This window comes from Corvus kubaryi, unplaced genomic scaffold, assembly GCF_017639235.1.
Source record: "Corvus kubaryi isolate FWS band 111438036 unplaced genomic scaffold, C.kubaryi_AGA036_p1.0 37396, whole genome shotgun sequence".
Classification (NCBI taxonomy): domain Eukaryota; kingdom Metazoa; phylum Chordata; class Aves; order Passeriformes; family Corvidae; genus Corvus; species Corvus kubaryi.
The window spans coordinates 3,606,246-3,630,886 of NW_024581135.1; the positions used below are offsets into that span (position 1 = coordinate 3,606,246).

The 24,641-nt window shown below is 40.8% G+C and overlaps 1 protein-coding gene across 2 annotated transcripts in view; it reads right to left on the reverse strand.

The window, feature by feature from the left end:
* Window positions 1–8,205: 8,205 nt before the first annotated feature.
* ARHGAP15 (Rho GTPase activating protein 15) overlaps window positions 8,206–24,641 on the reverse strand; it is a 320,901-nt gene continuing 304,465 nt past the window's right edge. For both annotated transcript variants that reach the window (XM_042041109.1, XM_042041108.1), the window contains exon 15: window positions 8,206–9,493. In XM_042041109.1, coding sequence (XP_041897043.1) covers window positions 9,310–9,493 — 184 coding nt within the window. In that variant the 3' untranslated portion in view covers window positions 8,206–9,309. The remainder of the gene's footprint in view (window positions 9,494–24,641) is intronic.

A 24,641-nucleotide genomic window follows, 5' to 3' on the forward strand; every position in this document is an offset into this window, starting at 1 on the left:
GTATAAGGGAAATCAGTAGCACAGTGACTGATTTTTTTCTAGAAGATGGACCAAGGCTGAAAAATTATGCACTTGCCATAATCATTATCCTCATTCAGATCATGGACACTGATCTCACCTGCGTCATCTGTGGTGGCAGATGACCCTGAGAGGTCTCTTGCTTGTTCACAGGGTGTCTGGCTACCTCCCTTTCTCTCTCATCTCTTCCCTTATTAGCTTCAGAAGGATACCATGTGAAATTAATAAAACCATCGTAGGAACAGATGGAATTCTGGCTACAGTAACAACATGAGCTTCAAGAGCAGAAATAGCTTTTTCATCAAGCTCCAGTCTAAGGTTTTCAGGAGACTTCTTTCCATAAGCACAGTCTCTTTGGGGGGTACCAGAAAGTCTGGAATGTTCCAAATTTCCCAAGTGATCCAGCTTTTTCTTGCCAAACTGTCTATCCACTTTGACAGTGTCCTCCCATACTCCTTTTCCTCCCAACACCTGGTGTCACCTGCCACATCTGGGCTCTTTTTGTCACAACCTGGACGCAGGTTCCTGAAGATAACATCTGTGAGAGACATCTGCTACTGTGCACGTGTACCTCTGATTTCACAGCAGTGCAAGGTGTAGCTTCAAATAAGTAAATCAGAGGTGCATTCAGAGCTGTCTAAACTCCAGGAACCTCTGGCAGGTTTGTGATCAGATGAAGTTTTGACAAATCCCACAACCTCTTCACCATTAGATGGGCACAGAAAATCCTGAACCTGACTGAGAGGCGTCTGTCCCCTGCACTTCTGGAGTCAGCCAGTCTAAAGGGAGCAGTTTCCAGCAGCACAACGATTTGCCTCTCTGCGACATTATGCTTGGCAAGTGGCCTGAGACAGATGTACACTTGCTTCTTAATTAGACAGCTTTTTCCTTTCTATCCAGTGAGTTATCCTGGTTTCTTTCACTGTAGAGTGTCCGTAGGAAAGGCAAGAAGCACAGCTTGTGACCCCTGCAGCCTTGCAAAGTGCACTTGAATTAAGGCAGAAAAAGGCATCCCAAGCTGATATGCAAGTGATGGATTCCTTCTGCACTTGGGCATGTTTGGGGTCAAATGTTCCAATTATTCTATGAATGACTCCACAACCATATAGGTAAGAAAAGAATTAAAAAAGGTTTTGGCCTTCACAGGGTAAAATCTAATTTGTGTAGAAACTATTTGGGATATGAAACAATTAAAGCCTTATGTGAGTAAATAGCAATTTTTGCATCCTGGAAAGGTTTTTTTAGTGCCTGAGAAGAGCCTTTAGACCCTTTGGCCATGGATCTCCAGGTTCACCTCTCTTTACTACTTGTTCCAAAGCAATGTTTTCTAGCAAGTATCTACTGATGATCTTAGGGATAAACAGCATTGCTTCAGAGGTGGAGCCCTCTTTCTTGGCCCCTAACAAGATCTCAGATTTCTCTAGCAGCATCTAGTTTCCATAACAAAGACTCTATTTGTACAAGTAGGCCATCCAAAAAACCAAAAATATAAGTGTTGTTCCATAATAGGCCAGGTCATGTCCATTTGCAGAAAATGGGAGAAGAAAATTACTCTAGGTGCTCTTTCCCTTCATAGAATAGAATCATAGGATGGTTTGGGTTGGAAGGGATCTTAAAGATCATATTGTTCTGACACCCCATGCCTTAATTCATCCCATGTCCCTGTTTCCCCCTCCCACATTTGTCTAGCTTTATGAAAGCCATTTGGGATGAAAAACTAGTTTACTGAGGGCCTGTACTGTAGGACTGGCATTTCCAAAGAGGCCTCAATTATCTGAAACACAGGCTCTGTGTGAGGGGAAAAAAATATATCATGGTAAAGAGAGTAAATAAAGAGGGTAAAATGCCTCTGGAGGGTGACCATTCCCTGGACCTAATCACTTGATATGGGCCAAACCAGAGTGTCTGGACACACACTCATGTTGAAGGTACCTAGAAGAGCAAAGACTCATTTGTCTCTTTTATCCATTCCTGAGGCATCTACTTGACAGAACAAGGCTGACTTAAATCAGGAAAAATATTAGTTTGCTGTGGCAGAGTTGCTCTGTTTCTTCCAGAACATGAAAAAAGTGGCCCCTGTCATCCCTGTCATTCTTTCTTACACCATGTCCAGCAATCTCAGACAATGAGTAACATCTTTTCCATCTGTGCTTGTGCTGAGTCTGCCTAAGCCACTTAAAAGATGCACCTTTTTAATCTCTTAGCTGGAGCTAATGTACCCCATGACAAACTCTGGAGAACCAGGGGGGCTTTGTCCCCCATGCCATCAGTTTCCTGATGTCAGAAGTACACCCAGGACAGGAGAAAACAGACCCAGAAAATGCACCAGGTCGCAATTCATCCTCTTGTGTTTCAGGGAGGATGTTGAATTGTCCAGTCAAGGAAATGTTTTGATTTTCAAACCCATTCCTTTTTTTTTTAATTTTTCCCCCCTCCTCCCTTTGTTTTGGGAAATGAGAAAAATATATAAAAGCTAGTTATTAATAAAACATCTATTATGCCCATGGGACAGAGGTCCTTCCGTATTTTTCAGATGGCATGTTTATTGTTGACATCTCTCTTTTCTCTGAGTATGCACAGAACCCTGAAATCCTTTTACATTTTTAATAAGATTATTTCTTTTTTTCAATCTAGTGCAAGAAAACCGCATCTGCAATATGCATAATACTCTCAAAAACTGCAGCATCAGAGGGAAAGCAGTGCCAGTGGTTTTGGCTATGTGTACTTCAAAGAGACACGATGTGGAAAAGAATAGTACTAGAGGTCTCGGGAAGGTGCTCGCATTTTGCTTCTTAGGGTGTGTTTGTTTAAGGTAGTTGCCTTATTTTTCAGTCCTCACATTTCAGGTGAAGCACATCATAAACACAAGAGGGAATTTGATTTGTTTTCCAACCAACAGCACTCCATAAATCTGGAGTAACTGATGCTATTGTGTCGCTTTTTCTGAACTCGGTGTCTTTATGGAGCAAGGTGATCATCAGCTCTACGTTCCTGCAGCACTGGGTGGCCTAAGGGTGTGTGGAATCTGTGATTATGTGAAAATGTGGGTCTCCACTGGAAAACAAGAGTCTGAACAGCATCACCCATGTGCTTCTCCATCAGTGTGTGAGGATGCAGCCTCACACTGCAGCTGTGCTGAGGGAGCTGATTCACCGTACAGGACCCTGGTCCACCTTGTAGCACATTCCAAGTCCATGTCCCTGAATGGACATTTTAAATTTGCAGTAACAAAAGGCAGAAGCAGTCCCTGCTGGTGTCCTGGGGCTAAAGACTCCAAGGGGCCCAGGAACTAAGATAAGAGTGGTTCAGGCAGGTACCAGATAACCAGGGTTATGTGGGTTCTGGGAAGCTGCTGATGGAAATTTAGAGAGCTGCAAGGTGAAGTAGCCACAAGGGAGAACCCAGCAGCACTGGCATATTCTCTGTATAGACAAAAATAGCATTTAATTCCCCAAATTCCCTCGTGAACCTGGTCCATGCACTAAGGACAGTTCAGTTCTTCAGCGCAGAGGAGAAATCAGATGCAAACAAGCTGCTTGATTCTTTTAAGAGCTGTAAAGAGTTCAATAATGAAAATATTAAGGATCCTTCCCCCTTGGATACTCGGAGCTTTGTTCTAAAAGGCAGAATAGATACACAGAGCATCCAGTGAAGGAGCAAGTTTTAAGAGGTGTGGCAGGTCTTCCATTTGAGGGAAGGTTAAATTGATTAAGAGACAAATGAGAGGTGATGTGTTAGTGGTATATAGGAGAGTGAATTGCCGGGAGAGGTCAGTCAGATGATCCTATTTAGCCTTTCCCATAAATCAAGAGCAAGCAGAGTGCTATACAATGGTACTAAAAGCTAATGAATTTAAAAGTGATACAAGTAAAATATTTTCTTACATGGTACATAATTAACCTGGGAAATTCATCAGATACCATTAAGACAAAGAGCCTAGCAGGATTAAAAATGGATAATAAGTGACAGAAGCTACATAAAGATAGACGTGTATACAGGGTGTTCAGCCATTTATTTAAAACCATTTGCTGCCTGGGGCTGCAAAGAAACATCCCCTGTGGGAAAGCTTGGCATAAAACTGGACTTTTTGTACCTTTTTTACTGCAATGGGTAGGCTGGAGCCTGAACAATGGACTGGTCAAACCACTTTCAATATGGTCAATTTAATTTTCCAGAGCAGAGGCCACACCACCACCTACCCAAAATTGCAACCAAAAAATGTTCAAAAAGCTTCTGAGCTGCTTCTTTGAAAGCTTCTGAGCTTTGAGACAATATAGAAATCACTGGTGGGGAGATACTCGTTCCTTTTGTCTGCCAGACATGCAGCCAAAAAACGAATGGATAAGAGCTGAGCACAGAACTTGCATTTGGACAAAGGCAGAGGAGAGAAGAACCATGTGGAATTTGAGTCTGCATTTTATTAACTGAAATGTGCTCTAAAATGGTGGCGTTTTGTGGGTAACTAATTGGCACTCGTTCTGAACTTGCAGTGTTTTATGGTCTCTATTATACTTGTTAAACAAAGACTTCTACTGAAGGTGTAAGGGGTCACCCCAGGTATTTTAGAGGTGTGGACAGGCTGCTTTTCTGGGAGATGGTGGGTTCCCAGCACCTCTGAAGTATTTCTGAGGGTTTAAGAGCAGATTGTAGAAAGTCAAAAAACTTCACTGTGGTCAAGAGTTTGGAAGACAAATTTCTTTCTGTTTCTTCTGAGGTTACCCTGCCCTTGGGTTGCAGGGCTGGGTACCTGCAAAATCCTGAATACCTGATTATTACAGGTGAATTCAGGGTATAGAATATAAAGTTTCTGTGAGAGTGGTGAGGTCCTGGCACAGTTTGCCCAGAGTGGTTGTGGACTCCACATCCCTGGAAGTGTTCAAGGCCAGGGTGGATGTGGCATGGAGCAACCCAGGATAGTGGAAGGTGTCCCATGGCAGGGGGTTGGAATGAGATGATTTTTAAGGTCCCTTCCAACCCACACCCTTAGAAGGGTTCTATTTAAAGAATAGAGAAAGAAGATTCTATTTAAAAAATGCAAGGAAAAAAAAAGGGTCTGAATAAAATGAGCACTAACATAGAAAGTTCTCTTTTAACGAGTGGCTCTGTGCCTCAGTTTATCACACACTGATGTGCAGTGGCATTGCATCCCCAACTGTCATGTCTTGAGTCTTGAACGCATTTTTATTTTAAACATCAATGTATGTTTTGTGTGAAAAACTGAAGCGAGGGTTCATGTTTTCTACCCCATGTGCAACCAAATCTTTGCAACAAAGCTCTCTAAGGAAAAATGGGCGTCAATTCTCACAATGTTTCAGCTCTGTTTGGAAGTAGGAGGTTGTGGACTGTAGAAGTATCATGGAGGATGTAAGTGATGGAAAAGGACATTTGTTTGCTGTGATCACTTGTGGTGAATTGGCACAAGGATGAGGTTGTTGCTTTAATAGCATCTTGAAGCATTTCCTGAAGAGAAGGGTTTGGGTATGGTCTGACCTCCACTTCTTGTCAGGTGGAGGCCACTTGTTTGCCCCTTGGTCTGTCGGGTTTTTTTCTAATCCAAAGTGGGTGCTAGGAAAGGCTCCTATGTTCTGCAAAACAACAATAGCCCTGGGCTCCATTTATGCATCCTACGAAACCCAGGACGTGTGATTGAGACCCATGCCTCTGATTATGCTCAGCTTCCCTGTGTTCCATGTTTCCTTTCTGAGGCAGGAACGCCGTGCAGGGGAACCTGCTGTGCCGTGATAATATGTGCATTCCCCGAGGCTCTTCTGTCAGCCTCTTCTGAGAATTAGCCATGTAAAATCTATACACTGCCTGATTACAGTGGTGATTGTGGGCCCAACTTACTCCTCAGCTTTCTTCCCAACTCTGTCCATGGTCTATATCCTATGTGGAAATTGATTAGCTGAACTTCTTGAGTGCTCTGGGCTGAATGGGAGCCTGAGGCTCTGTTGCAGCATGGGGTGCTTGCAAAAAAACTCTGTTACCTGCACTGTTCTGGCAGAGAATTAAAGAACTGTTAAAATGTATGCTGCTTGTAAAAAATATATATCTATGTGTAAAAGAGGAATAAATATTTGTCCAGGGGAGTTTATGTCTCCTCTTTTAGCTGTAGCTTAGCAAGTCAGCGTGTCTCATCATTTGTCCAGAAATCCTACTTAGCAGCAGAATTTCTTAAGTTAAAAACTGGCAATATTTCTCAACAAAGCTTGCAATTCAATACGTTGGTGTTTTTTCTTTATTTTAATGATAAAACTTTGTGGCTAGAAATGCCCTCTTTTAGTTCCATTACAGACTTCTTTCTGACATCTCCTTTTACTAAATCAATCCCAGTTTTGCGCTCATGCTTCTCACACAAGTTTGAGTAGAAGATGCTCTTCATAAGGAAAAGATGCAGATAAACAGTGATCCTTGGACATATTTGTCTCTGCTGCATTCTCAGCCTTCATTTTTCTGATCATTTACCATTAATAGCTCCCTGCTGAAAATATCTGTGGCCCTTCTCAAACTGATGCTGGCTCCTGAAAAAGAAAGGTCTTCTGCAAGTCTAATTTTGACTTGCTAAAAATTTAGCAAAGTCTGGGAAAAACTCCTACCAAGTGATAGTGAATATTCTAATAAATAACAAGGGGAGGAGAAATGTGTGGTGATACAGGCTCGGTGAATTGCAAAACTTGGACCCTTTTGGGATTTATAAATGTTTATGTCCAGCAACAGTGCCCTGGGCTGTGAGCTAGGTTAACAAACTACCTGAGCAGGAGGAGAAAGAAACCCTGCTGCAGTTAAGGCTTGAACATTTATTTTTATTTTTATTTTGTTTCCGCTCTTACCCTCTTTTATCCTTCTGGTTTCTGCTGATGGCAGGGGCTGAAGGGCTGGCTCTTTGACTAATGGTTGAGTCAGTAATTTTTCCCATTAAATTAATGTATGTATTAAGGGAGACAGGAAGAATTGGTCTCTTGGGGAAGGAAGCAGCTTGGTAGCAAGGCATGGTCATTCCTTTGTGTTTTCGGGATGAGAAAGGAAAGGCATCTGCTATAGGCCCTGGATTTATACACTCCTCTGCTGAGAGCCACTTGTGTCCCCCCCAAATTGTCTGCCCATGTCCAGGCTGCAATTTAACAGAGTGTTTAGCAGAGCAGTCAGCACTTTTGTACAGTGTTCATGTAAGGAACCCTTCAAACCCAAAGAAAGGCTCATGTGTCCAAAAGTTTCCTTGATTTTTTTTCCCCAAACCAGTTGATCTTAAGAGAGATACGGTGCATTTCATAAGCCTTGTCTTATAAAAACAAGACAAGAGGAGTCTCCATGCTCTGAAGAAAGCCTGAAAGAAGATTAATTAATTAATTAAGAATCTTTTCTTCTGAGTGCAACAGGCTCCAAGTAACAAGTGAACTTTTCATTTCCAGTAATAGCAGAAATTACTTCAATAGCATGATTGTGAGCACCCGTGGGGCCATAATGTGAATGGTCTTTATTAAGGAATAGACTGAACTTCTGACTATCTTTCTTCCAGTCATTTCCACAGGCTATAAACAGCGCCTGGTTTGTTGCTATTAAAAGAGTCTACAGACGATGATGCTGAAAAGCATCACTGTTTAAGTACTCATGGCTTGACATTAACATGAAAAATATTTTCCTGAACATAAAGTGAATTTGGGTTCTCCAGTACATTATAGTTTTGTTCAGAAGTGGTTGCGCTGAATCTTTGTGGTACAAGGGGGATTTTATTTGTTTTTGTGTTTTTCATTTTAATTACTGGTCACTACCTCTCTGTTTTGCTTGATTTTTCAGACGTGTGAAGTCAGAAAAAACATCTCAGGGCCAGTTTTTGTGTTTTCTTGGTGTTATTTTCTGCCTATGTTAGTACCTGATGAAAGAGCCTGGTCTTAGTTAACGATCAGGCCTCATTATATATTTGCTCCCATAAATGACCGCTCCAAGGAGTGACCTTTCCGGAACAACGTGGAATTTTGCACAACAATGCTGAGTAAAAACTGAAGCAATCCATGATCTGCTGAGGTGATACTGAAGACATATCTCTAATGCACAGCAAACCTATGCATTAATCCTATGTTTTGGGGTCTTTAATTGCTTTAAATATTTGCTTCTGGATCTGTGTTTCACACATCTTATGTACATGGTTTATTTTTCATTTTATGAACAAATCGATAACCAGACAGACTCTTTACCACACTGGATTAGTTTTATTTATTCTCTTTGAACTTGATTAAAAAGCTGTCAAACATAAGTCTACATTTTATCAGCAGAATACTTTTACAAAACAGGGTAGGAGATGTGTATAGCTGGAAACATACATTTCAAAATGAAACAATATTTGATATATTCTAGACAGTTACCCTTTTGTTTATCCATGACAACTGAAACTAACCATCAAATGCATAAATTGATTCAAGTCTAGCCAAGTAATCCTAAGGGCATATGAAAAGGCTTTTTTTTAAAGTTCTTTCTAGATGAATTTAATGTAGTTCACCAATAAAGCATCCTCAGGAGCACAATACAAATGCTACAGAACATGAGATAGCTGGGGAAAGCGGGCAGATGTACAGTGTGATGAAGAATCAAAATGGATGTTACATTAAAATGAGCAGTCATGCAATGTCTTCATTTCATGTACTGCGTTTAAGTAAAAATGCCAAAGTTCCAATTCCATTTTTAATTTCTTTTAGGCACTGTTATGCAAATAGTGACATTCTCATTTTGTTTGTGTTTGTTTATTTTATTTGTTTAAAAGCATTAAATGCAATTTTTTTTGTTTTTTCAGCTCTTGGGGTAGACAAATTGATTGTTCATCATGTCTTTAATTTTCAATGTATATCAAGGAGAAAGGTAAATTATACTCAGATTAGCTATGAATGATCTCATATCGCTGCTTTAATTAATTGCTTTTAATACACATATTTTAATCCGTTTTCCACAAACGTCCTCAATTATTATCTGTCTTTCTGTGCCATTGCATATGTTGGTAAACAGCATTTTCTATGGTCTAGGGCCATATGCTGTATGCTCAGCTTGCAGAAAAAGTGACACTTGGAGTGCTAGCATAATGAAACTCTCAAAGGGTTAATGCAGAATACATATAGGCAAATGTTGACAATATTTTTTATTCCAATGTTTGAAAATTAGACACAAAATCATCATTAAGTTTGCACAAAATGAGGCATCTGTCACTTGAAAGAAAAAGAAATATTTCAGAAATATGTTTACAGAAATGTAAAAATATTAGACATCAAGACAGATGTGAACGTTTTCAATAACAGGCCCTGTCTGTCAGTCTTCCTCCGAGCCGAAGATCTTGCTGTACTCACTCAGCATAAGTTCAACTATCTGATTTTGGTACAGCATGTGGACTGCCATGTTCCCTGTCTCCTTTTCAGGTCTAAGGAGTGTTGGTCCAAACACAATTCCTAAGCTTTGTGTTGACATAAGATTCACGGATTCTTTGGCTGCTATCCTGTTGACAAAAGGGAAGAACTGGTTAAAAAAGAAGGGTGTCAGAGCAGTCACTCTTGCTCTTGAAGCACTTTTTAACTGTTTCTCCTGGTCGGGGTGTTTGTTTGGTTAACTTATCAAAAAGAAAGAAAACAGGGAGGCAAGAGAAATTTCTGCCAGTGTGACAAACAAGGGAAGGAGGGTTTTTGTAGTGCCAGGGAAAAGATTCCCTGCTTCCTTTAACATGGTCACCAGCACTGAAAGAGTTGTGAAACCAAAAAAAGCCCCTTAACATAGAGCTCATATGAAACACATTCCTTCTGCTAATTTAAATCCAATAAAGTGAGTATGGTCTGCAATGGATTGTGAAATTTATGTAACTATAGACTTTTGCATGCCTTTTCCTGACACAAAGTTTCTTGAAAGACACAGAGACCACATACCTTAATGAGATGACTTAGAAAATAATGGTAAGGATTATAACCTTTGATATCTTTATTACCCACAAAATTACAAGAGAAGGACTATTATTATTAAAAGTTGATCTTGTGTCTATATTAAGACTTAATATTCCTGTGGAAAGGGCATTAAGAAAAGAGAAGTCAGGTCTAAGAACAGTACAGGTTTAATGGATGGAGTTTAGGTAGGAAGTTTGGCATAAATCTCTGCGGTGGTGAGTACAGACTAAGTAGAAATCCATTTCCCTCAACCCTCCAGAATATATTATGTATCCCAGGGTTGCAAAGACGAGTAAATGAAGACACATATTTTATAAATAAATTGCACAGCTCTACCAAGGTATACAAACTAAATGCAACTTTATTATGTAAATGTTTGGATTTATGGATGCTTCCTTAACCTGCTAGTTTTAACTTAAGCATTCCAAGTGGATTGTTGAAGCCAAGTTCTGCTTTTCCCCCTCCTCTGCCATTGTCGCTCATTTACCTTTTTAAAATCCAGACAGCAATTTAAAAGCCATCAGAGCTGTCTCTGTTTTCCCATACCTGTTGCTGAATTTACAACAAGCCACACTATAAGGGAAAGAAACTTTGTGAGACCTAATGGCTTCAGGCACTTAAAAAAGTGTTCCTTTCATGTTAGTGGGTGGGTCACACAGCAAAAAGCATCTCTTGTGGATTTGTGCCCATCACGTCATTTACCACATTCCTGGAGCATCAACACTTGTGGTTTTTTCCCCATATATAAATAGGAAGAATTACTTCGTTCTGCCTCATGCTAGTAACCGTGGTGTCCATTGCACAAAACACTCTCCATATGGCACTAATCAGATTGGCTTAACTATTAGTTTCTTAAAATATAGCATCTTCATTAAATTTTTTTAAAAATTAATTATCTTTCCTCTGTGGTAATATTAATATATTATCTCTTCTCTTAGGAGTTCAGAAAGTCTCAAAAGTTAGTAGCAGTTTTGTTGACAAGTGACTTTGTGGGCTTCTGATGGATGTCACACATCTTTATCACAATTAAAAATGTTACAGAGGTGACGAGATTGTTTTGCTTAATGCCACTTCTGCAGAGGCATGTGCAGCAAGCTTGGGACCTTTCCAGGAGAGAGATTTGATTTCTGTTGAGCTTGTTATGTGGTAAAAGTTGGAAACTTCATAAAGTATTTGCAGATGACATCAGCAGGAGTAGAGGTGCGTGTTCACTGGGGAGGAAATTCAGCAGCTTTGTCCTGGGTAACGTTAGAGATGATCAATTTAGCAGCATCAGCCATGGCTTTGCAATAAGAGGGTGTTGATAATGGGCAGCATTGATGGAGCTGGAGGAGAAGCCCCTTGCAGGGAGGGAGAAGGAGGTAATGGACCATGGATGAGCAGAATCAGGGTGAAGAAACGTGGCAACAGAGCTCAGTTTACTGAAGGGATGGGGGGGGGGAATGCTTTCCTTTCTCTGTAAAATGTGGAGCAAGATGTTGAAATCCCTTGTTCCTGATGTAGGCACTGAAAATGGAAGATGCGTGGCCAACCACTCTGCCCTTGCTTGCTTTCTGAAGGAGAATAATTTCCCTGGTTTATCCTGGAGATTCCATCCTTCTCATGACATCCTGGCACGGTCCAGGCATGAGAACAATCAGGAGGTGGGGGTAAGGCATGAGGCAATGGAGGATGTGCGTGGTGTGTGTTGGTGATGGAGAGGAACTGACTGTGGTTCATCGATGTGTAATGTGGCACTAAGAACATTCGCGTAAATTTCGGGGCCTTGAGCTTAATGCTAGAATCTGCAGTATTGTATTGAGAATATATCTTGAAAATTCTTGATATATTCATGCAGTTTCACTTGTTTTCACCATAATAACAACAAAACATAAATCAAGCAAACTTGGAAGCATGGAAAGTCTGAATAGCTAAATAATATGCAGTAAAACACAGCTACTGGAGAGGTAGAAGGAAGGAATTCAATCCACCCTGAATAGAATAATTATAAGTTTTGGACTTTATGTCTTTTTGGATTAAAAATATTTACCAAAGAAATTCTATAACTGATATTTTTATCATCTGTCCACAAAAGAAGAAGTCAAAGCAAATCACAATCAAATATGCACACTTAATGCTATTGCTATAGCTACTAAGTAAAACTGAGTTGTTAAAAGAGAAAATCCTGAAAAAATGGGCAAGAATTCTTTTTTTGGCAAGAAAAAGAGCAGAAAGAGTGATACACCATTTTCAACATAAAGAGTGAAAGGAAATGCCAGAGGTACTTTTTGTCAAGCCCAAATGAGAGGAGCAATGTTCCATCAATTTAAGGTTATTTTAGAAACAATCTATAATCCAGTGCCACAGATGTTGGAACCATATCAAGAAACTGTTGGGTGCTATGCTGCACAAGATTTTTTTTTTTTTTTCTCCAAAATAACTGAGCTTCAGGAATGGCTTCAGTCCTTAAAGATCACAAGTCAGGGGATACGCAGAAAATACAGTTCTCATTATTAATAGTAATGAAATTAATGATGTATTAAAACAGCAGAAGTGTCTGATAGGAGGGCTGTAGTGTCAATGGCAGATATATAAGGAAAAATACTTGGAATTTATGCTTTGGCTGTTGCCAAGGCAACTGCAAGCTGAAAAACGTGTGACAGAGAGCAGGGCAAGTCTACAGCTAAGAGGGTCATTGTATGGTGAGTTGGCTCTCTAGTTCCATTAAACCTACACTTTTCAAACTCCCTAAATAAAATCATTATTAATTTTGACATTTGGAAAATACACTGGATTACTGCTCTAAACACAGTAGGTGTTAGGAAATGTTCTTCATCCATTTTTACTTCACAGTAACTGCTGAGGAGGAGAAAGAGTTTCTACAGTGACTCGGACTCCTCAACATCTTAATATTCCTACTGCAGATAAAAAATTGGAGAATTCAGTGTACTAAGGGAGGAAATCCCCATTGGAAAGGACCCTGTCTTACTGTAGGCTGGACAGTGTTGGAGGGTAGAGCCAGCTGCTTTGAGAACTGCTCACTTTTGCTTTCTTATGCTTTTCCAGCCTAGGAGGATTTAATTTTGCTCAATGTCAGGGGCATTTCTACCCTTAGGAGAACTGGTTTTCACCCTGCCTGATATTCTTTCACTGTTTTAAATTATATTTAAGGGTAACTTTTCAACAGGACAATCCTGCTACTCTTCCATGAACTGGAAATACAGACTATGACTAAAGGACAACACATTACAAAATGAGGTGGTGAGAAGAGTAAGAAGGCGTAACTTGGTATGAGGTTATGGGCCAGAATGGCAGGTGTGGGAAATGCCATCCCCTGAATTCAGTGTAAGACCAAGGGATAAAAGTAGCTTTTGATCTTATCAGAATCCTGTCCTCCAGTAATGCACAGTATTTGTGTTCACTAGGGAAGTCTCTGCCACTAGAGACAGAAACCAAGACCTACACGGGGTCCAAAAGAGAGTGAAGATTAATAGGAATGAAGAAAACTCCCCCAAAAGGATTAAAAATGCTGTATTGGTGGCATCTCTCCTCTTGGTATAGGAGCTAACCGTACAGAATTAGCAGTTAGCCCCCTCTGAAGGGGGTATTCCATGGCAGTCCATTTGGGTGGGTTGTCTACCTTTGCTGAACTGTGCTGGTGAGCACTGTCATAGCCAGAGCTGCTCATCCCCATGGATGACGGGACTGATTTGAGATGTAACTTCCTGTGCACTGCCTTAATAGGTCAAAGTGTGTGCATCCCATCGATTCACTTTGCCAATAATTATCCTCAAATTTGCCAATGTCTCTCTCCTATCTATACTCAGGCATATGCAAATGTAATGTTGTAGCTTAAGGACTTGGCCCTGGGAAGGGCTCAGCTGCCTTCAGCTCTCCCCAACAATAATTCTGTTAACAGGGCTCTTCACTGCGCTGGTACAGGCCAGTTTTTATGCAGCAGCTTTCTGACTTTTGGTATTGCAGAGCTCCCAATCAATTTGAACGCATTAAAATTTGTCTCTTATGATGAACAACTTCCAGCTCAACATTTTATGCTCCTCTCCTTCCCAAATGCTTGTTCACAGGAGTTAAAAATAACAGGTATTACATACTTTGCTTTAGTGACAAGACATTTGGGAAGGAATCATCCAACCTTGAAATAAAATCTTTATTGAAAGCAATTCTACATCCATGCCAGTCAGATACATTGTGTGATCAGAGGAGGTGTCCCAGGGGAAAGCTCAGTGCTGTAGACAGGGTTGATTACTTGGACCTCCTGTCAGTTCTTAACTCATTGACAGTGGCTGAGACATTCAGTACAACTTTGTTTTCTTTATTTGGAAGTAAAGTTAATATACTTACCTTAACTGTGCCAAATGTACTGGAAAATAACCTGGTAATAAAACGTACTGTCCTAGGAAGTGATAATGTCTGTGTGTGTATAAGCACATTTTCGCAGGGCTTTTGCAGATGGGTTTTTCAGTGTTAGGAAGGAACCACAGCTACAACATGATGCACAGATAACCTAAACTATCAGTTTTTTTCTCAACATATTTCCTTTTCATTTAAGGCCTATTACACACTTTCCTGAGATACAACATATCACAGCAACGTCATTTTCTGTCATCAATTTATTTCAGTTCGGCTGCAGTCATTGCTTTTTGGGAAGAACTTGAGTGGATTTTGATACTAAAGAGTCAAGTGAACTGCAGCTTTGAGAGTCCCCTTAAAGCATAAACAAAACCAGAGGTCCCATAACAGATCAAAACCTTGCAGAGGTATCCATATGCAGCTAGATACACCAGCTCAGGAGAGAAACCAAAATACCCCAATTTCGGAGGAAGAGTGCAGGGCCTGTGCATTACTGTGCATTAACTGAGAAACTTATGGAGGTAACTGGTGGTAAGGGAGCCCCTGATGCCACAAACTCTATTTGTGTAAACAGTTCAATTCCTTGCACTGCTACATAGATAAATTTAAAATTTAGCATTAAATTCAGATTCATGATATTTCATGAATGCAGACTAAACCTCATTATTATCTATGTCCTGGCTTTATGGGTGATTTTCTCAGGTGCAGTACAGTGGTATTCACCAGCTGATGAAGCCAAGCAAATGCAAACATCATCAGTGGAGTCCTCAGCTTGTGAGATCTGTGATGGGAACAGGGGGTTTGGTGTGTATGGAACTGTGACCTGAGGCTTCTGCTTATAGAGGAGCTCCAAAACACTACAATGCCTCTCCTTTTCCAAATGGGCCATGTGGTTTCCTCTGCAACAAATAAGCACAATTCGGGGGTCACAGAGCACTAATACAGTTTTAAGCTGCTTGTATCTATCTGGCTGTGTAAAACATGAAGGTATTTTAAATCCCTGTTTGTTCTGTAGGTAGGATTTGAAACAATAGCTAGGCTGGTAATAGAGAAACCAGGTCATGGCATATGATATGTTACAAGAGGGGTCAGAAATAGTTCAGACATACTTAAGAGCTTGCTTTTGCTGAAAATAGCCTCAATGGCTCCTGGCCTACAGAAACTCCATAGGCTTCCTGTGCTCTGCAGCTGTGGGTTTGTGTTACAGCTCTTTGGGAAAAATCCCTTCTCTTCAGTCGCTCTGGGATACAAGAACGAGCACTTGATGCTGTCTTCCTCCACAGACTAGCCTTTAAATGTGACCATTGGGTGGCTATATATAGTACCTGGACAGCTGACAGGGACCCGGCGGAGAATGGGCTTCCTCAGGGGATCCCCCGCATATCTAACAGCACGAGCCCTTCCCTGGATGAACTGCCTTGGAGCCTGGCCCTAAATGAAAATAATAACTAAACTAACTCCGAACATTGCTTCACAGTTGGCTGAATAGACTGTGAAAAGCTGAAGAAAGGCATTTATTCTGGCTTAGCCTGGTTTAATATGAGAGAAGTTAAAATCTCCTCAGCACTGGGTGAACTTTGCTCCCCATAGGATGATCCTGCAGAAGAGCATGTGGGCTCTTGACTTTGCACACATGTCACCTCACAGAGTGCCTGTCTTGTGGAGAAAGACTTTATCTCCTGGGTGGCAGAAGACAGCATGTAAAAACACATTCTGATATCTAAAGATACTGCAGCCTCTACAGGGGCTTCGTTCAGGAAAGTGCTTAGAAGTCCTGCTTGTTCTTCTGCACAAGGGGAGGTGCTCCTGCTCCACTGAGGAGCTCTGAGAGGGATAACAGTTTATCTGCACTTCTGCCTTGGCATTGTTTGTTTTTCTTGACATCTCCTGAGTCATAAAAGCTTCAAAGGCAGGAGCAGCACACTGGTGCATGGACAATAAGGGCAGGAGCTCATCACCACATTGTGGCTCCACCCTGGTGTGGGCAAAGGCTCAGGTCCCACTCTCCCAAGCCAAATTATATCAAAGACATGGATTCAAAGTCTTTCCATAAAATCTGGCAGGTCTCCCCTTTGGAAAACTGATCTAACTGGGTGACCTGCTGCGTTCTTCCATTTACTGACAGCCAGCATTCTGTCCTCCCAGTTTGGCTTGGGTTTTAATTTTTCATGTGTGAATGCAAACTGGTTCTGACTGGTGCTCTTAAGAGGACAGAACCGGCTAGTCTGTGTTGCTGTTGTGCCTGCAGTTTGGGCACAGCCACTTGGTAGGAGTCAGTTGAAGGGCATGAACTTCCTCAAGGAGCATCCTGGACTCCTCTGGCTGCAGCTCTGTGCACAAGGCATTCATTTTTGCCTGCTTTAGCAGCAAATATAGCCAAACAAGAGCAAACCCCTGCTAAAAAGCCACATGGGCACTGGGAGCACAAGCCTCAGAGAGCAAAACCCCCCATGACAGATGCTGGGCAGATGCTGATGCACTTCTTTGAGGTGTTTGGATAGTAGAGTGATAAAGGCAGTGTGAAACTACATAGAATAATATATGTTCAGGCAGAGGTATACCACCTTAATGCCTTAAATGTATTTTTGGCTGGTGGTGTAACTTCTGCTGTGCTTGATTTTTTTTTTTTTTAAATTTATTTTTAATTCTATTTCTGGTATATTTTTTCTTCAGAACAACTAGCTTATTGTAAAGACCAACCTGTCATAGTCCTGGATTTGTATGCTTTTGTGGCCTGTGTGGTTCAGAAAACAACAGATAGTTTTAAATAAATAAAGCTTTAACTTTTTAAATTGCTTAAATATTTTTGTTCAAGAATGCCCAAAGCTAAATTTTCTTGTAACATTAAAAATAAAAAGCAGTTAGTAACAATCTCACTTAAATCACGAATTGTAAATATAGAACCTTTATCATCAGCACAGCACATCCAAAAATGTCTTTGTAAAATAAATCAAATTATATGAGTTAATTGATTCCAGGCAACATCAGCAACTGCAGGTGGAAACTGAATAACAGGATGTTTATTAATGAGGGACTATTAATCAAAATTGACAATATCAATTCCTGTTTCTTTTATTTGAATTCTACCTGCAAAATCCATGAACATACTCACTGGATTTTAAAATAAAAATGTAAAAGTAAAGAAAATGCTGACACTTGGGATTTTAGCTTTAGATGTAGGGCTATTTGTTTAAACAGCGAAAGGATATCCTAAATCCAATTTGACAGGCAATGCCAAAGATGCCAGTGGTAATTAATTAGCACTTAATTTAGACCACAGAACAACAGGATATGGAATTGGTGCTCAGTGCCATTTCCCCTTAGGCTTCATCTCATGAGGGTCAGGAGTATGGCTGTTGCATTGAAGGTCAGTAAATAAATTGGGGGAACACATTGACACTGGACTTTTCATGATAGATATCCTTCACCCTTATTGCTGCCTCTGGCTATGGCTGATGAGAAAAGGACTGCAATTGTTCTGTGAAGAATGCTCTGGTGCCCAGGCTCGAGTGGAGCAAGGTGGTGCCTGAGCTCCCAAGTCCGACAGCCACCGTGCCGGCAGAGAAATGCCCCAACTCTGCGCCTGGGCTGGAAATAAACTCCTGACTGTAGTGCAGAAAGCTTGAGGAACTCTGACAGGCGAGAAAATTCACTTAGAAGCAGCCCTTAAGTTTGCTAGATTTGTGAGCTTAGCTTTAGATTAAGCATAATTAAAATCGAGGGAAGATTTTAAAGTGAGGTTAGAAACTAGGTCAGCAAGGGAAAAAACACATTTCCTTATTATCCTCGTCTTTGTCTTAATAATATTTGGTACTCTTCCATAGAGCTAAAGGCTCTTAATAAAGGTGGATTAATGTTATTAACAGCATTGTTTTCTGATGGGGACACTGAGGCTTTGATGTGCTTAATGATGGACAAACAGAAAGTACGTGGCAAAAAAGCAGAGCCACTAGTTCTGGTTTGTAACTCAGTGAGAGGAGCCACTCTGTGCGGCACACCCAAAGCAGGAGGGATATGGAAAGCACACAGGAGACCCTTCTTCCCAGAGGCACATCAAGGTTCATGTTTACTGGTATGAAAGGTAGAAAGATGATGAGACTGTATCACAATTTAATCCTCCTGCTCCCAGTAAAATTAGTGCATCTGTCAGACACTTCTATGCTCCCTCTTCCAGTAATCTCCACCTGTCCTTCAAAGGAGGGCCTCAGGTGGAAGATGTCAGCACTGCCACTGGTATTCAATGATGTTACAACTTTCTGAAATCACTTCTCACAAACTGCACACTACTGTGCCTACATAGTCCAGTTCCCCATGTCCCACAGGGTGCTGAACAATGGGAGCTTCAGCATTTACAGCAGGGTGGCTCTTGTTGCACATCCCAGCGTTACTCCACTAGCACAGTTTTATCCCCTTGGTCCCCTGAAGTGCTGTCTGCATTGCTACATCATGAAAACACTGAGTTAGACAGCAGTCTCTGCTCAGAAAATGTATTTGGAAGCCCCAGGTTAAGAGTTATTTTAACTTTCACTTCATCACACCCTTTGCAGCATCTCTCGCTGGGCAGCGAGTGAAATTTTGATTGCTCTGAAAGTCACTGACAAAAATCCCAGCAACTGGAAGCCGCAACTGAGTCAGAATTTCACCTTATATGAGCTTAACTTTTCTCATTTTGGATGATATCTACTTTTACTAAGTGGAATTACTGCTGTTGACTATGTTCAATCTATAACCTCTTGCAGCCTTCAATTACAGCCTTTTTGTGCTATAATCCAGTTGACAGCAAATAACTCAGCCCTGGATATGACAGGTTTACTTTCTGACTTAGAGCCCAGAAGGGGCAATTGACTGGAATTTCAGCCTGGAATGTTGAGCCGTAGACAGCCTGCTCAGAAATTCATCTTTACTTCTGAGTCTAGAGCAGCCCATGAAAAACACAGTTTCACTAACAACGCATTGGTTTTGTCCAGTGTCATGAATTAGTTATTCAGTTCTGTGAGGAAACCAGTAACTTTTGACTTAGAAATCAGAGAATGTGGCAGAGAATTCCACAAAAGTAAGGGAACAAACTCTCACCAAAGTTTTCCTTTTCTGTGAATTTTTATATCATAGAATCACTGAATCATTTAGTTTGGAAAAGACCTTTAAAAACATCAAATCAAACCATTGTAATTACTTCATAAATTATTTTGTTTCAAGTCTTTTTCAAATAATGAATAAAATTCAAATGTTGGCCTATTAACTGTTCCCAACACAACATCTCCATTTTTTGTATCCCATATTATCACCATCTTGTTGTTTAAAATGAAAGTCTTTTTGCAGCGATCTACCCAACAGAGAAGATTTTATATGGGACCTGACCTCAACCAGGATTCCTCCTCTTCCAGGTTCAGTTCTGAGCTCTCCACAAGCTGCGACTGCAATATACATCCACTGCATTTGTATCAGATTTGAAAGATGCTTTAACATGCCTCCCAGCACCACGATTGTTTCAGTCCTGATACTGAGCACGAGTAGGATGAACGCAGCTCTTAAACGCACTAGTGAGTATGTGCCACGAGTCTTTGATTTCTTTAAACTTATTTACGTTTTACTCGCCCTTGAGCAATGAATTTACTACGTCAGCATTGTCTTTTCTACTTACACTTTGTCTGTCTTGTCCACTCACCTTAGCTTGATGTTTATTTTTTTGTGCATGCGTTTAGTCTGCTGCACTAAATGCAGGGACTGCCTGGAGTAGAGGATTTTCCATATATTGTGTATTTCTAAGAAGCACCCTTTGTAGTACTGCAAGTTCTGCAATATTTCCTGGCTTTAAATTAGCTTTGAATTTTCTCATTAGTTCCTTTAAAGTCAAATGCCCATTCACACATGTACTGGTCTCAGATGACTCTGGTCTAACTGCCTTAGATACTTTACAAAGTCTTTATTCTCTACACAGTCAGCCCTACCTCTCTCAGTAGTTGTATTTCTTTCATCTTTGAAGCTTCAAGTGACCAGATTTGCCGATATCTGCTTCTGTCTGACCCTGATCTAAATCCACAGTTAAAAAAACTGGTGAGAGAACATACACGACTCTCTTAGACCTCCTAACCCAAACCATGCTTGACAGAGATTGAAGGATTTAGGAACAACAGGGACAATCTTGCTGTTGATATCAAGGCCTGCTTATCAGTCTTGGGGCAACTCACACAGGACACTTCTCTGTAGGTGCTGCCCCTCCAGCAGAAAATGTCTGACCTGGAGTGAATTGTTGTAAATGGATTTACAAGCTTAGAAAGTGCCTCTCTAGCAAGCACATATTGTAGTTTGAGGATGCAGAGCAGGATAAACGTAATTTAATAGGAGAAGTAAAGGAAAGCTCCTACTATGTAACCTGGAAAGGTGAAGCAGCTCCTCACCATAGTGCCCCGGTGAGACCCAAAATGTGTTCAACAAGACCTGAAATTTGCTCTGTGATAGCAGCTCAGGGTTGACTCTGAGTCCAGAGCAGCTGCAGTGACTTCCATGGGGTAGATGTTCCGAAGGAATGAAAACTCCTTCTTCCGATGACACTTTTCTGAGACTCTTATCCAGACATGGAAACAATCTGGGTTGTCTGAGGTGGTTAAAGTTGCCTGCTACTACTGCTGCCACAGCCCTGTGGAAATCCTCTCTGGATTGAGAGTTTGAACAAGGCAAACTGATGTTCCCAGTAAACTTTACTTACTGGAAAGCTTCCATATGCTACAGGGCTGTCCCATATGCCCTACCCTGCTAGTGTATGGTGACTGCTGATGGTGTTTGGTGAAGGCCTGCACTTGGCAGTGCGGATGGCAATGATCTGGGAGGTGAGAACAGTTTCCAGATGGATGAAGTGCTATCCTGAGGTGGTCTGGGGAGCCTGAGTCTAGTGCTGACACAGAGAACATGGTGCAAAAAGTTTGTGCTTTTCCCATGAAGGTGCTAGGTCAGCTACAGAAGGAGCTGTAAAAATTACAGAACTTTTCTGAATTCCTTTTACTTGGCTCATCTCCATGGCAAGGGGTCTTCTTTTGGAAGGCCACAGCAAAGCTCTGGAGAGGATGTGGCAGTGCTGTCTAATGTCAGGGCTGAGGTGGGTGTAGAAGCCTCAGCTTAGAGGAGGTAACTGGTTGCATCTTGTGGACCAGGGGAGGAGGCAAGTTGGCTGGAGAGAGCTGCTTCACAGATTTATGGTTTTACATAGCACCATAATGCGTAATGTACGAAAAGATAAATATTTTCCATTCAGCAACATCTTGCTGTATTTTCATCTAACTCTATAATTTTAATTATAAAGTGAACATAACCTGTATCAAATTATGATTTTTTTTAACATATTGAATGAGGACAAGAAAAATAAATACCAGATTTTATACTGTACAGGCACATGAAGGTATAGTAAAAAAATCTGGTTTCCTTGACCACATTGTCATAATATGCATATATAACTGCTTATTGAATCCAGGCTGTGTAGACAACAGAGAGAACACTGGCTCCATACCATCACAATGCATGCCCACAACAAAGAGGAGGAAAGAACAGGCTCTTTCATTGTGTGTTTCTAAGTATTGCCAACATAAGGGCTGAAAACTACCTCTGTCTGAAGTGTATCTATACACCCATGCATAAGTTATTAACTGGGCTCCCTCGGCACAGTTGCTGAAAATATTAATATATTCAAATGATATTCTAGCTACTGAAAAAACAGTAGATCAGACAAATGTATTAAAATCTCTTCAGACAAAAGGAGTCATGTTATTTATAAAGTTCCTCTCCCCCCCTCCTTACTGGAACACAAACCTTCATTGTATAGAGTACACGAGAATGCAAGATGATCCTTAGATGTCAAAATGTGGCTTAAAGTTTGACTGTAATCATAAAACAGTGACTCCAATGCTCGCCATAAACAAATTGTCACTGGCATTATGTAACTTGGACTATTCACAAAGTATAAAAGACGGGAAGAATAAAAGGTGGCTGCCAAACACTATGGGCCAAATCCGAAGGTTGTGCCAAATTGCACCAGTGGGCTGGGAACTGCAAACCCAGCGTGGAATTCGGATTTACACTCCTCGGTTCCTGGGCTGCTTAGAGTGAGATTAAGGCTATTTTTTATTCAGTTTGTCAGTAAGGCGGCAAAGCAGCAACCAGTGGCTTCTGCAGCCCCCCTGTTGCTCTTAGTGGGAGATGGGAAAGTGGGATAAAAGTTTCCTAATTGCCACAGGACCCGTTTTTGTACAGAAAGGATTTCTGGGCTGCAAGCAGGCACAGTCAGCCACCAGCAATGCAGCCTGGAAAGGGAAATATCCCTCTCAAATCTGGTGGTCTTAAATTTTTCATGTTAATGTTCTGTAGGGTGCTGCCTCTTTGGTCTGAGACCCTGCCCTCCGCCTGGACTCCTCTGGAAAACTGATTAATGAGGGAAGACCATTCACCAAGGCAGAAGGTCTTGTTAGTGAACAACAACCAATCACTCATGGATATTTTCCTTCAGTCCAGGCTTTAGAAGTAAAGTGTGTCTGATAATACAAACACTCACTGTGCCGAGTAAATTGCAGCTAATGGTTTTGTTAATGCCCCTTATAAGGGACAACAACCAAACTAGGTGGTTGCCCACTCCCCCTTTTCCCCTACCCCTCCTTTAAAAAGTAAAATGACATTTTTTCCCCAGCCTGAAATAATTGCTGAAGCAGAGATACTGGTTTAACTTATTATGAATTATTAGTGGAAAAGTGGGTCTCAGAAGTATGTTACATCTGAAATATTTTTCGTCACTTGAACATGTGCCGTCCAGAACTGGCCCTGTTCTACCAGGCACTGGGAACAAACACTTCGCATTCACAGATGCTCCTAATTTGGTGTGGTTTGGAGTGTAATTTAGATCAAACGTATCCATGTAAATGAGTCAGGGTTTCTTAATTAGGTGCCTCTAAAGAAAAAACTTGGACCACATCAGTAGGTGTGGGTGTGGTGCCCACAGTACTGGAATCTTTCTATAGATGAAGCTCAGTTTTGTTCAGGCATACTGTAGGTTTTTCTTTCCTTTTTTTTTTCTTTTTTTTTTTTTTCTAAAGCACAATAATAAATCTGCAGATGGCATAGACATAAAGACGCTACTTCAGAGGAGCTGTCTAAAACACTGTCTCTTTGGCAAATGCCTTAAAGTAGGTCATTCTGCTATGATTTAGGTTTATATTTCATTGCCAGCTTTTTGTTCCCATTACAAGTAGGGTGCATTCCAGTCCACAGATTTGCTCTTTACTTTTTTTTTTTTCCCCAGATTGGTTTTTATTTACAAGAATTTGTAGATCTTCATAAGAAAATGGCCAATACCCTGTCAGAAGTAGTAATCATGCACTTGACCACAAAAAGAGATGTATGAAGGTGATAACCTGTAAATATTGCAATGTAAAGTACCATTCTCTGGAAGGAAAAATTGTATTGATTCTCTTAACATGGTGATTGAAATGATTGTTGCATCTTTCGCAGTGTGTGAAAAAGGATTTGATCTAATGTCATTCCAGAACCCTCACAGAGCAGGGCCATCAATGGCCCTAGTTGTTCAGGTATTTGCTTTTGCTTTTCATATATTTGCCACTGAAAAGGATATATTTTATAGCTTATTAAAAAAAAAAAAATCAGGGTCTGTTTTCCCACCAAAGTGCTGGGGGATTTACATGCCAAACTCTCACTAGCCTTAATGAATTACCTGCATAAATTCCCTTTCAATCAATAGTAGAATAGATCCTATTGTGTTATATTAATTATTTTGCACAGAGAGCTGACATTTTGGCCTTAAAGCCTTTTTTTGTTTTGTTTTGTTTTTTTTTTAAGTTCCAATGAATATCTGAGAAACTTCAAGCAAATTATTTATTTCACAACCTTAATTCTGAGAAAAATCACGTATCTTTAGGCACAAAAATGAAAAGCATTGCAATTTACCCTTTGATGACCTGGTCGTGGAAATTTGTGTGTTAGGTCCCAATCTCCCCAAACAGCAAAAGAAAAAAAGATCCGTGGTAATGAATTGAGCAGTCCTAATTCTGGCCAACAAAAAACCATTTCTGCTGGAAGGAACACTAACCCCAAGCAATATTAAGAGGTTACAAAATCACATAAATTAAGTCCACCGGTGATATTTTGCTAAAGCTTATGCGAGTGCAAACCAGAAGCAAGATTCTCACGTGGTTCTGATTAACTGAAGAGTCCTTAGCAGTAACCAGCCCTCCCTGGGATGTGCTGGCCAGATGCACACGTACACCCACAGCACATGGATGAGCCTTCAAAGCCTTGGGGGGCTCGGCTGAGGGACTGGGGAGCAAACAAAGAGTGGAAGTGAGAAGTGTTGGCTGTGTCGTGGTG